Source organism: Carlito syrichta, unplaced genomic scaffold (genome assembly GCF_000164805.1).
Source record: "Carlito syrichta isolate Samal-C Ts95f unplaced genomic scaffold, Tarsius_syrichta-2.0.1 Scaffold304602, whole genome shotgun sequence".
Classification (NCBI taxonomy): Eukaryota; Metazoa; Chordata; class Mammalia; order Primates; family Tarsiidae; genus Carlito; species Carlito syrichta.
In genome coordinates this window covers 451,062-463,717 of record NW_007248698.1, presented here as the reverse complement: position 1 = coordinate 463,717, position 12,656 = coordinate 451,062, and the positions used below count along the sequence as shown (strand labels likewise).

The 12,656-nt window shown below is 52.5% G+C and overlaps 1 protein-coding gene across 1 annotated transcript in view; it reads left to right on the top strand.

Annotated features, from left to right (window-relative positions):
* The first annotated feature begins 2,346 nt into the window (after positions 1 to 2,346).
* Positions 2,347 to 12,656, top strand: part of LOC103262746 (keratin, type II cytoskeletal 1b) — a 69,908-nt gene continuing 59,598 nt past the window's right edge. Inside the window, exons 1-11 of the mRNA XM_008060387.2 lie at positions 2,347 to 2,431; positions 2,519 to 2,778; positions 3,816 to 4,036; positions 4,872 to 4,932; positions 5,587 to 5,682; positions 6,183 to 6,347; positions 6,457 to 6,582; positions 7,240 to 7,460; positions 8,857 to 8,891; positions 9,540 to 9,604; positions 10,030 to 10,031. Of these exons, the coding sequence (XP_008058578.2) occupies positions 4,005 to 4,036; positions 4,872 to 4,932; positions 5,587 to 5,682; positions 6,183 to 6,347; positions 6,457 to 6,582; positions 7,240 to 7,460; positions 8,857 to 8,891; positions 9,540 to 9,604; positions 10,030 to 10,031 (803 nt within the window). The 5' untranslated portion in view covers positions 2,347 to 2,431; positions 2,519 to 2,778; positions 3,816 to 4,004. The remainder of the gene's footprint in view (positions 2,432 to 2,518; positions 2,779 to 3,815; positions 4,037 to 4,871; positions 4,933 to 5,586; positions 5,683 to 6,182; positions 6,348 to 6,456; positions 6,583 to 7,239; positions 7,461 to 8,856; positions 8,892 to 9,539; positions 9,605 to 10,029; positions 10,032 to 12,656) is intronic.

The window sequence follows — 12,656 nt, the reverse complement described above, 5'->3', positions numbered from 1 at the left end:
TCGCTAAAGGGACAGTGCTTACTGTGCATCAAGTGTGGCACTAAGAATTTGGCATTTGCTCAACTTGCTTAGTGCTCACAGCAACCCCAAGCAGGACCTGTCATTATTAGCCCCATTTACAGTTGATGAAACCAGACATATAGAAGCCAACTTGTCCAAGGTCAAAGAACTAGCAAGTGGTGGACCTGAGACCCAGCCAGGTGGACTGACCCAGAAAAGGTGCAATGCAAAGAATTGAGAATTAGCTGCTGAGCACTTGCCATTGCTTGGCTCAAGGTCCTTCACAGTTGTTCAGAGCAATCCTCTGCCCTATACTGGCTCATCCAGAAACCACTCCAGAGGGGTAAAGTGCTCACTGCCAACATGACCGAATTCTGGAGTTCCATCAACCACCTGTTTCCTGGGGAGTCTAGCATTCATCCCTCCCACTCCTGTCCCGTGTGTGTGAAATTCCCCATGTAGACCTGAGAATTTGCTCTTGCTCTGGGTGGTGTGGTTGGGTGTGGAGGTGAGCTGGATGGGATGGGAGAAGTGAGAGCAGTAACTCGTCTGCAGACCCTTGTCTGTGGGCATCACGGGTTCTCCACTCTCTCACCCCCTGCCCAGATGGGACACCTGTAGCCTAGGCTGGGGCTTCCCAAACCTCCTAGACCATAAAGGCTACCTGGAGAACACTCTGAAGCCCTTCCTCTGAAGAAGCACTGGGGTGGGAACTGGGTTTAGATGACTCTGTGCTTAGACAGCAGTCATTGGCCAGATACGCGTTTGTGGTGTGCTTGCCCTGGGTCAGGCACCGGACGTCCAGAATGGGTAGGGCTCAAACCTTTTCCTCAAGGGGCTTGGGGCCTGGAGAGACACCAACAGGTAACCAGGTGAGTGTACTTTATGTCAGGGCCACGATGGGAAAAGTACAGAGTATGGTGGCAGAACAAGGAGAGGCACCTGACCCAGGCTGGTTGGTAGGGTGGAGGACGGCCTGCCCATAGATCCCAGTTGGGGCCTGGATACAACACACACTCTCATCCTAAGGCAGATGGGGCCCTTGAGCTGATGTCACCAGTCAGCTGGCGGGTTCCTCACTCTGTCCCCTCTGGGTTCTAGATCCAGAAGTCACCTGCTGTCACTCTAGAGTGGAGGGTGGAGGGCTTGGCCTGAGACACCCCCACCCCCTGCACGCCATCTCTTCCTCCCAAGCCTCACATGTGTCTACCCCATGTCACCAGCCTTCCTTCACTGAGCCAGGCGTGTTAGCTCCGCCTGGTTTCCTTCCCATAAGCCTCATTTCTCAGCTCAGTTCCAGGCTTGCCTGGAGGAAGGACTTGGCTGAGGTGCCAGCAGAGTGGCCCAGGGGAACAGTGCCCCTCTTTTTTTTTTTTGAGTCGGAGTCTCACTCTGTCGCCCAGACTGGAGTGCAGTGGCCGCTCCCAGCCACCGCAGCCTCGACCCGCTGGGCTCCGGCGATCCTTCCAAGTAGCTGGAACTACAGGCACGCGCTACCACGCCCAGCTAATTTTTGATTTATTGTAGAGATGAGGTCTCACCAAGTTGCCCGGGCGGGTCTAGAACCCGCGGGCTCAGACAGTCCACTCACCTCAGCCTCCCAAAGGCACGGGATTACAGACTGAGCCACCGAGCCTGGCTAACAGTGCCCCTCTTACCCCGCTCCCACTCTGGGCCCTTTGAAGAGTCGGGCATGAGTAACGCACCACCAGAAGTCAGCCCAACCAGGGGAGAAACAGACTCACCTGCTGTGGGAGGTCACCTCAGGGAGGGACCCAGCCCACCTGGAAGAGGCTGCCCGGCTCTCGGCCCCACGACATGGAGTGCAGTGTCTAAGCACCTGTGGGATCAGGTGACACATGGGTTCCCCAAGACCCTTGAGGAAACTGCACAAAGGGAGGGAGGAGAGAGCCAGCGTTTTGTCAACAGAGGCAAGTTTGGGTGATTAAGCTAAGAAAGCAAAGCCATTTTGGTCCAGAGGATTAGCTCTGAGGTGTGTTGGGAACCAAGAAGTAACTTGTTGCCTGCGAGGCAGACCAAACCCAAGCTGACTCCAACTAATTGCTCGTCTCTCCTGTTGCCAAGCCAGACTCCTGGGTATATAAAGGCCAGTCTCCTCTGTCATTCCATCCTCGGTGTCTTCCCTCTCAGTGCTTGCTAAGTGATTGCTAGCACACCTCCGAGCTCCTCGCCATGAGCAGACAAGCCTGCAAGAAATCCTTCAGTAGTGGGAGCCAGGGCTTCTCGGGCCACTCCGCCGTGGTCTCGGGCAGCAGCAAGATGGGCGGTGTGTTCCGTTCTGGGGGAGCTGGCGGAGGGGCTTGTGGCTTCCGTGGTGGAGCGGGTGGTTTTGGCAGCCGCAGCCTCTACAACCTGGGTGGTCACAAGAGCACCTCCATTAGTGTGGCAGCTGGCGGCTCCCAGGCTGGCGGCTTTGGAAGGTGGAGCAGCTGTGGCTTTGGGGGCGGCTATGGAGGTGGCTTTGGTGGTGGTTTTGGTGGAGGCAGAGGTATGGGAGGTGGCTTTGGGGGAGCTGGTGGCTTTGGGGGAGCTGGTGGCTTTGGGGGAGCTGGTGGCTTTGGTGGGCCTGGAGGCTTTGGTGGGCCTGGTGGCTTTGGCCCTGGAGGCTTCCCTGGGGGAATCCAGGAAGTGACTGTCAACCAGAGCCTCCTGCAGCCCCTCAATGTGGAGATTGACCCCCAGATTGGTCAAGTAAAAGCCCAGGAGCGAGAACAGATCAAGACCCTCAACAACAAGTTCGCCTCCTTCATCGACAAGGTGAGGTCAAGCTGGGGGGTGTTGTGGAGGGTGTGGGCTGCCCAGGGTTGGTCGAGGAAGATGCTGGGGGCCTGTGAGGCTTGGAGGTGGGGTGCCTGGCTCCTGTCCTGGCTCTGCCTTGTCCCTGCAGGACAGTGAGCACACCTCTCTTGCTGGTGGGGCCCATTTTATCTAGCCGTGAAATGGGGGAAGGATTTCCTTCCCAATTTCCTTCTAGAAATGAGACAAAGGAGGGACCAAACATGCTCTTAGCTCTTTGAAGAGTGGGGGAGCTAGTCAGGGAAGCAGTGCAGTTAGCTTTCAATTCCTCCTGGAGAGCAACTGCTTGATAACCCACACTAGCTGGTTGTCAAGCTTGCATTGGCGCAAACCAAGGGAGGGCATCTAAATGAGGAGTGTTGGCGCCCGACCTACCTTCCGTATGACATTGTGCTTGTGTCATGAACTTGAACTGTCCATGCAGGGGCAGAAAAGGCCCTGCTGTCCTGCGGGGGTTGAGCCCAGGGTCTGCAGTGAAACCTAGAGCAGCTGCAAGTCCGGTACCTGAAAGGAGGTCCTTGTATGTGAAACTTCCAAAGAAAGGTTAGACCTTGGTTGGCTGTTTTCACTGCCTTACGGGGGACGAAAAAACTTACATTTAAAAAGCAGTGACAAATCATTACTGATACTGACCACCTTTAATTATGTACTGAGGGATCCTAGCAGACCTAGGGTTTGACTCTTAGCTTTGTCCCTCAGTAGACATGTCACTTGGATAACTCACTTAAATTCTTTGAGTATTCTTATCTACAGAATTGGGATTGCAGGTGGTTGTGAAGACGAAAAGAGATGAAACACACAAAAGTAGCAGGTGTAGAGTGAGCAGTCAATGAATTCTAGCTCTCCCTTTTCCAGATCCTCATCCTAAACCAAATCACAAGACAGAGGCAACTGCAGGTTGAAGAAGGAGGTGCATTCTCCACATTCTCACTGATTGGGAGGGCCACCCCATACGCACAACTCAAAGGCCATCTCCTTTTCTTCCTCACCTGATGCAGGTGCGATTCCTGGAACAGCAAAACAAGGTCCTGGAGACCAAGTGGGAGCTGCTCCAGCAGCAGACGGTGGGCTCCGGCTCGGGTCCCAGCAGCCTGGAGCCACTCTTGGAATCCTACATTGGCTTTCTGCGCAAGCGGCTGGACTCGCTTCTGGGGGAGAGGGGCCCCCTGGAGGGAGAGCTGAAGAACATGCAGGACCTGGTGGAGGACTTCAAAAAGAAGTGAGGGCTCCCACTGGGGAGTTTCCCTTTCTGGGGAATTAGCAGGGAGGCGTGGTCCTAATTTGGGATTTCAGCTGCACCTTTAGTCAATATTCGGGATAAATGAATTGGAGGAAGCATGACCAAGCAGAAGGGGGTGGGGAAGGGATTGAAACTCCTATATGGCTGGTTATGTGACATGTCTACTGGGGCAGCTGGTACTGGGGGGAGGGGACTGCCTGGGACTGAAATGCTGTGTAATAACCAGCCATGTAGGTGTTTCAATCCCTTCCCCACCCCCTTCTTTAAGGCCCTAAGGGTGGCAGGCCCTCCTCACTTTACTGTTGATAGGAGTCACCTTGGAAGCTTGTCAAACGGGCATATTTCTGGCCGGGTGTGGTGGTTCACACCTGTAATCCCAGCACTTTGGGAGGCTGAGGAAGGAGGATTGTTTGAGCCTGGGCAACATAGCAAGACCAGCCTGGGCAATATAGTGAGACCACACTGCTACAAAAGATGAAAAAATAAGCCAGGTGTGGTGGCACCCGCCTGTGGTTCCAGCTACTTGGAAGGCTGAGGTGGGAGGATCACCTGAGCCCCCAGTTTCGAGGCTGTCGTGGCTGTGAACATGCCACTGCACTCCAGCCTTGGAGACAGAGTGAGACTTCACCCTCCTCCCCACCCCAAAATTTAAATAATAATAAAAACAAGGAAAATAGTAAAAGAGAGAACAAAGGCAGAAATACTCGGTGAGAGCAAATATCTCTTTGGGTCCCATAGGTTCACACTGTGCTTTTTAAAGTCAAAGAGCAAAGTAGTCAGGCCCCATCCAAGTATATGTCTCTTTCTGCTCCAGGTATGAAGATGAGATCAACAAACGCACCGCGGCAGAGAATGAGTTTGTGGGTCTCAAAAAGGTAGGTGGGCTAGGACAAGCACAGTCAGCCTCCCTTTCTGGGGGCTCCCCCCCGAGAGAGCAGAGCCAGCATGGGGGTGGGGGGCACAGGGCTTTACAGTTTTCCTATGTTTTTGGAAATGAGGTGTCTGGTGAAGGAAGCCGCTCTAGGTATACGTCATGGGGAAGATATCTTAAAATGCAACTTCAGCTCATGGGCGGATTTGGAATGTGAAATAGTAATGAGCGTGTTGTGTGTAGCATTAATCAAGATTTTCAGCCTATGAATATTCCCTGGATATTATCAACAATAACAATCAAAATAGTCATCATGAAGATGAAGCAGTGAGACCCATCCTCATCTCTATTGAGGAAGTTGGGGTTCTGGTGCTATATAACCAAAGTCACAAACATCTTAGGTGCATGTGAGTTCTCTGCACTAAAATTAGATGACTTGCTCTGTGCCTGGCCAATATGGTTTGTATTTTGTTAAAGCATTGGGGCTTGATTGGTCAAAGCAGTTGAAAGGAAGAAAACCACCTTGCTTTAACTTAAAAGGGAAGGTAAGAAGTCGTAATTAGGAGGAGGAAGAGGGACAAAGGGAGGTAAGAGTTTAGGAAAGAGTTGTGGGTGGGGGAGCAGATGGTCATTCTGTGGGCTTTTGCCTGGCCTACAGGATGTGGACGTGGCCTACATGAACAAGGTGGAGCTGCAGGCCAAGGTGGACGCCCTGACGGATGAAATCAACTTCCTGAGGACCCTCCATGAGATGGTGGGTACCGCTGGCCGAGCTCCAGCACCCTCCTGCCTGCACCTTCCCCAGCATGGTTTTGGGGGCACTCAAGCAGCAGGATGCTCACAAAATCAGCCTTGGGGCTCAGAACTCACCTCAGCCCCACCCAGGAGATGCTAATGTGGCTCCCCCAGCCTGCATAGACCTGGCCCACGGGTGCAGGGCCCCTCTCTGTCTTCAGTCCATTTTGCTCCACACCCTCCCTGTGGCTTCTCTGCCGGCCCCACAGCTGGTTTCCCCATGATACTCTTCCCCACTGGGGCCTGTAGAGCCCCATGCAGGAGGGCTTGCCGACTGATGCTTTTAGGCTGACAACCTGATTACATTTGCATTTCCTTTTCCTTTCACCTTATTGTCTGCATCCCTTAGGCTAGGTCTGAAATGTAAGCTTATTTTGCTAACTGTCCCACTCCTGTCTGCATCCTTGCTAGTAGCAGACTCCCAGCATCCCCTGGGGTGACCATCTGTGTTTCTGGCAGGAGCTGTCCCAGATGCAGAGCCATGTCAGCGACACATCTGTGGTGTTGTCCATGGACAACAACCGCTGCCTGGACCTGGATAGCATCATCGCTGAGGTCCGCGCCCAGTATGAGGAGATCGCCCAGAGGAGCAAGGCCGAGGCCGAGGCGCTGTACCAGACCAAGGTGGGAACTCTCCCCTCATCCCTGGACTCTAGTTTTAGGTCCCGATGACCTTCATCAAGAATGTGCCAACATTTTGCAAAGCCATGTTGGTCGGTTTCTCCTCTGTCAGCTTGGGGAGTTGCAGAGCACGGCCGGCAGGCACGGGGATGACCTGAGAAGCACCAAGAGCGAGATCATGGAACTCAACAGGATGATTCAGAGGCTGCGGGCTGAGATCGAGAACGTCAAGAAGCAGGTGGGCTGGATTTAATGGCAGGATCCTGGAGGTCTTCTGGGCCCTGGGGAGAAGGAGGAACACCAGCTGTGCCCCTCTGCCACGTGCTTTCTCTGCCCTTTTGTGGTGTCACATGTGGGATTGCACAAGCTCCGGGAACCTCTGTTCTCCCAGACACTCCTCTTGGTGGCTGGCTCCTTGGCAGGCTCCCCCAGGAGAGGTGTGGGCTCACTTTGCTTTGCCCAAAGGGTTACAACTGCAGCGTTGGCCTGAAACACTCGGCTCTCAGCAGCATCTGCCCTGAGCGAGGCTACTTATCACACTCTTCACATTACCCCCACGGCTGCTCTGTGTTACTGCAGTGAAGTGACTAGGCAAAGGTGTTTTTAACAGCCTTACAAAAAAGATCAGAGACCAACCTAACCACCGCTACCCTGACCAGCCTAGGAAAGCAAATCAGTGTTCCTTTATCTTGAAGAGATTGAATTGATTTCAATGGGCCAAAGATAAATTAACCAACTGCAAAAAATCGACTTCTGTTTTCTGAGCATCCTCCGTTAGGATTTCTAAGGAAAAGGAGGAAGGGATGTTGGATGAGGGGGAGGGATCTCCTCTCAGGAGAGATCAGATGTCTGTTTCCTGGTCACGGTGCTAATCTTCCGCCTCCTCTTGCCCCAGAATGCCAACCTGCAGGCAGCCATCGCAGAAGCTGAGCAGCGTGGGGAGCTGGCCCTCAAGGACGCCAACGCCAAGCTCCAAGACTTGCAGGCTGCCCTGCAGAAGGCCAAGGATGATCTGGCCCGGCTGCTGCGTGACTACCAGGAGCTGATGAATGTGAAGCTGGCCCTGGACGTGGAGATCGCCACCTACCGCAAGCTGCTGGAAGGCGAGGAGTGCAGGTGAGGGCCATGGGCCACCATTCTCCAGACATAGTTTTAGAGGGACCTTTGATAATGAAGAAGGAGGCAAGATGACAAGGAGAGGAACCTCAAAGGGCAAGGAGTCTCTTATATGACAGCACTGAGGATTCAAGCCCCATTATTGGACGTCCATCAAGGTCATCCAATTTTTCAATTCATCATGAGCATCGATATTGTGTTATGTACGTCTACTGTTTGTCATCATGTGCAATGTGTTAGGAAAGTACTTTGGAATTATGACAAGAGTTATAGACCAGTGCTGTCCACTGGAACTTTCTGAGATGATGAAAATGTTCAATTCTTGAGCTGTCCAATGCTGTAGGCATTAGTCACTTGAATACTCGAAATGTAGTCAGTGCACACTTCACTGAGTTTCACATTTAATCTAAGTTAACTAAAATATCTTCATGTGGCTAGTGGCCACCATATTGGCTCAGTATAGACAGTCCTACAATGCCCCAGCCCCTGACACTGAGTCCCTACAGGGAGATGGTTGACACATACATACTCTCGAAAAATAACACAATATTTAGAAGCAAACAAAGGTTTAGTGGACAGGAGTGTCGAGAATTAAGAGATCTGTCTGCTGACCCCGTTCAGAGTCTCTGTACTCAGGCAGCTCCCAATCTGATGGAGAAATAAGAGCCCATGTATGAGAGGACAAGGATTTCTACGAGTCTCTGTAGAAAAACGTGAGAGTGCAGATGGTGTGAAGTGTACCGGGAGTCATGGGATGAGGAGGGAGTGGGTGCACACAGCTGAGGTGTGCAGACACATTCCATGGCTACTCAGATATGCAGACTGCCTGTCCCATAAACAAGAGTACAAACCAGCGGGGGTGGGCAGTGTGGGTGGGACACGTCAAATCCATCCTGTGTCGAGTGTCAGCCCTTCTCATATTTTCTCCACTGAAAACAACCACCATCACCTCCATCACCACCCCGGAGGGCTCACTGGGGACAACTTCTTGGAAAAGGAAAGTTGGACGTAGAAAAGCCTGGGCTAGGTGGAGAAGGGGAGGGGCGTGCCGAGGTGGGAAGACGGCCTCAGAGAGGGGAGCACAGGCTCATTACGTCAGAGGTGGAAGTTGAGCAGTTGGCCTGGAGCAGATAATATTTAGGCTAAGGGAAAAAGGGTGGGAATATGAAGCGATGGAGCGTGGCCAGTAGAGGTATTGAGAGTCTCAGCCCCTGCAGTGCCCCCTTTCCGGGGAAATACAGTTATGAAGACAGACTGGAAGAGCTTTCCTTATCCCAGGAGCTCGGACCCAAGTGGGGCACACAGGAGGGTACGGCTCCCCAGGCTGTGAGTCCACAGCTCTGTGGCTATTGACTCCCTGCAGGACTAACTCAAGTCTCCTTCTCCTCCTCTTCAGGATGTCTGGGGAGTGTCAGAGCGCTGTGAGCATTTGTAAGTAGCCCATTCAAAAACCTTCTCTCTGGGTTGTGAAAAGGACAACGGGAAGCTTTCTCACTGACCCTCAGACAAGAGGGCCTGAGCCACCCAAGGAGGCCAGGCCACCTGACCATGACTGGGTTCGCAGGGTTGGCCACATGCTCTGTTCCCTAGTGTAAGCTGGCAACTTCTCAGGCCAAAGCTAAAACTCCTGTGGTTTTGCAGGGAGCGGGGGTGCCCTAGCTCGGAGGACCAGAGATTTCTGTGAATACTTCCTTGGGAGAGGACACAAGAGCGACAGGCATTTGAGAAGCTGAGCCTTTTTTTTTTTTTGAGTCAGAGTCTCACTCCATCGCCCAGGCTGGAGTGCCATGGCACACTCACAGCTACCCCAGTGTCAATCTGCTGGACTCCAGCAATCCTTCCGCCTTCAGCCTTCCAAGAAGCTGGAACTACAGGCATGTGCTACCATGCTCGGCTAATTTTTGATTTATTGTCGAGACAAGGTCTTGCCAAGTTGCCTGGGCTAGTGTCGAACCCGCGGGCTCAAGGCAATCCACTCGCCTCCGCCTCCCAAAGTGCTGGGATTACAGGCTGAGCCACTGAGCCTGGCCTCCAGTTCCCCAGGTCTTTTGCCTCAATTGTGTGCTTGCTCCCCTGTAGCAGTGGTCAGCAATGTCACCAACACAAGCAGCAGCGTTGGTGGAAGTCGTGGAGGCTACGGAGGGGTCGGTGGCAGCAGTGGCTACAGGGGCGGCAGCGGCAGCAGCAGCAGAGGCAGCAGCGGCTACGGCGGGGTCGGCGGTGACAGCAGCGGGGACAGGGGCAGCAGCGGGGGCTACCAGAGCGGTGGCAGTGGGAGCAGGCTTGGCGGCGTAGGAGGCAGCTCCGGGAGTCAGGGTGGATTGGGCTCTGGCTCTGGCAGCGTCCAGACCTCTGGAGGCAGCGGCTACAAGTCCGGCAGTGGGGGCAGCATCAGCATCCGCTTCTCCCAGACCAGCAGCTCCAGCCAGCATGGCTCCAAGTGACCCTCTGGTGGAGTACACCTGCCTACTCCGCCCCCCTCCTGCCCGTAGCCTTCCCTCCCACTCCCAGCTGTGCACGGTCAGATGCACACAGCTCCCCACGCCTTTCCTCGAATTCCCTGGAGGAGGGGTGAACTCCTGGGTCCTCCCTGCCCTGATCCTCTCCCAGGCCATGGAGGGCCAGCCGCCAGTCTGGGTGAGAGTGCCCCTGGAAGAGCCCCTGCGACGCCCCCTTTCTTTGGACAGCAACACCTGAGCCCAAGTCAGTCTGGGTCTCCCCAGTGGGCCTATTCCCGCTCTGGCTCATCGCCCTCTCACTGGGCGTTGAAGTTTGAAGCTGGCACATCTCAGCACTGCATGGGGAGGGCAGTGAGTGGCCTAGGGGCTGGAGGGCAGATGACTGAGATCTCAGACTGTTGGTTCCCAGGGAGCCCTCCCCACACCTGGGGCTTTGTATCCTGACCCCCTTCTGTTGCCTATTCCCTGAGCCGTGGATCCTCTGGTGATAAGTATGTCGCACTTTCTTTTCTCAATAAACTGCACTGTTTCACATTTCAGCGTCTGGCTTTCATTCGAGGAGTCATGGCATAGATCAGGGCCCAAAGGTGCAGGGAAATCATGTGGTGGTAGTCTTCCCAAAGCTCAGTAGAGGGTCTAAAGGCCCCTGGATAATATCGGCGGCCCCTCTCCCTGTTTGGTTGGGTTCCTGTGATAGGTCTGCCCTAGAGTATCTATGCTGTTTAAGTGGAGACTGCCTCCATGCTCAAGGTCATTGCACCCGTCCTCCAGCTTCTGAGCAGGCCTCTCAACCAAGTCTTAAATGAAGAGGGTTCTGTGGCTCATCAAGAAACCCAGTTCCCCTGGGACTTCAGCTCCTTTGTTTCATCCCCAACCCAGCCAGACACAGAATGAATCCTCATCCTGCAAACACAGCTCTTGGGTCTGAGGGGGTCAATACATAATGCCGTCTTTTCTTTGCACAGATTCTAAGACAATGAAAAAATGAAGCCAAAAGAATGAGTGAATGGAGTCAATATTGCCTTTACACACAGCAGACACTGGAGGATGTATTTTATACTTCGGGCGGAAAGGGTTTGCTATTACGGGACGTCAGGGTTAGACCAGCAGTACAGGGCCACTGTGGACTTCCCTACCAGGTCAGACCTGGTAGAGAACAGAGAGCAGAACATAAGCTTGCTGTGGACAGCTAGCTCCTATGAGACAGCGGGACTTTGCTCTGCATGTCCAGCTCTTCCTTCCAAACTCACCAGTGAGGTGAGAGAGTGGTTGAGAGTGTCACTAGCGAAGCCCACTCCACATGGATGTAAACGTAGGACCAGGGATGAGGCGTGCCAGCCCTCACGCCAGCATCTACCAGTGGATCTCAGCGAGCTGAAACCCAAATCAGGGAGAATAGAGTAATGAGAGTCAATAAGGGAAATCTGGGAAATTGAGAGCTTCAGGGCAATGGCACCTGGGGGCCTTGATCTTTTACCTACCCCCCAAATTAATCCCATCTGCATGCCTTTAAGCGTGGTGAAATTAGTAAGTCACTGTAGATCACATATTAGCACCCAGAAGACAGGTCAGGGCTGGACTAATGAGACGGCCTCTGGGACAGGGATCAGCCATTCAGACCAAACCCAGGAGAATCCCAGAACTGGCATCATGTCCCACGTTATTGACACAGGCTGGGACTAAGTCATGCACCAGCGGCGCAGGACAGTGGAAGTTCCCAGGGTGAGGGCACCATGTCTGAGGCCAGGCTAGGGGCTGGGGAGGAGGGACTCAATCAGAGTCCGTGTGAGATGGGCAAGCCTGAGTCTTCTTAGCCTTGCAGGACCCCTCGATCCATCTCTTATTTGAAGAACCAAGGAGAGGAGGAATTTGCTTGTGTGGAATGGGCAGAGGAGTGACAGGAGCCTTCCTGAATGGATACTTGAAATCCCACTCGTTGTCTTTAGGATTAAACAATCTGTCTCCTAGTGGCACCTGCTTTTTTATTTTCCATCCTTTATTTTTATTCTTTATCTTTCGCTTTTCTCCCTCTCCTTCTAGAGATCTTTTCCTAACTTATAAAAGCAAACACACCTTATGGCAAAAATGCAAAAAACCTAGCAAAATTAAAAAAGAAAATTATGATCACCCATAAATTCTGTACCACCCTGTGACATCTGACACACACACACACATACTGCTTTTTATCCTGATTTTAACCTAATCTGTTGTGGAACTTATCCATTCAGTAATTCAACAACTAGAATGCGTGCCTACCATTTTCCAGACATCGTGCCAGGTCCAAGGATAGAGCAGAGAAAGCACATAGCTTCTGCCCTCATGGAGTTTACATTCTAGCTGGGAAGAAAGTTACCAAATAACATCTTTGCATAACAGCAACTAGAGATGGAGGTTATCATTGCAGATTCTTACTTTTACTTAAGAAACAAAATCAAAGGCACACATTGGGTACTAAACTATTATTCTTCTTTCTAGAGGTGTGACGTGTATTTTCTAGTCAGTAATGTTCTACTCAACATTTTACTAAACCAAATTCAGAGATTACCTTTGCTACCTCTGAAGCTCTTTGCTACCTTCTTTTTCCTGGGCTGAGCTAGACAGTGGAACACCATTATTTTGGTAGAGAATATTTGGACAGGAAGAAGGCTAGAGTTGGAATTGCAGAGCCTGAAGAATTACACTTTAGCAAACTCACTCCACTTCAACCACAAATCTAACAAACTGATTGATACAGAAA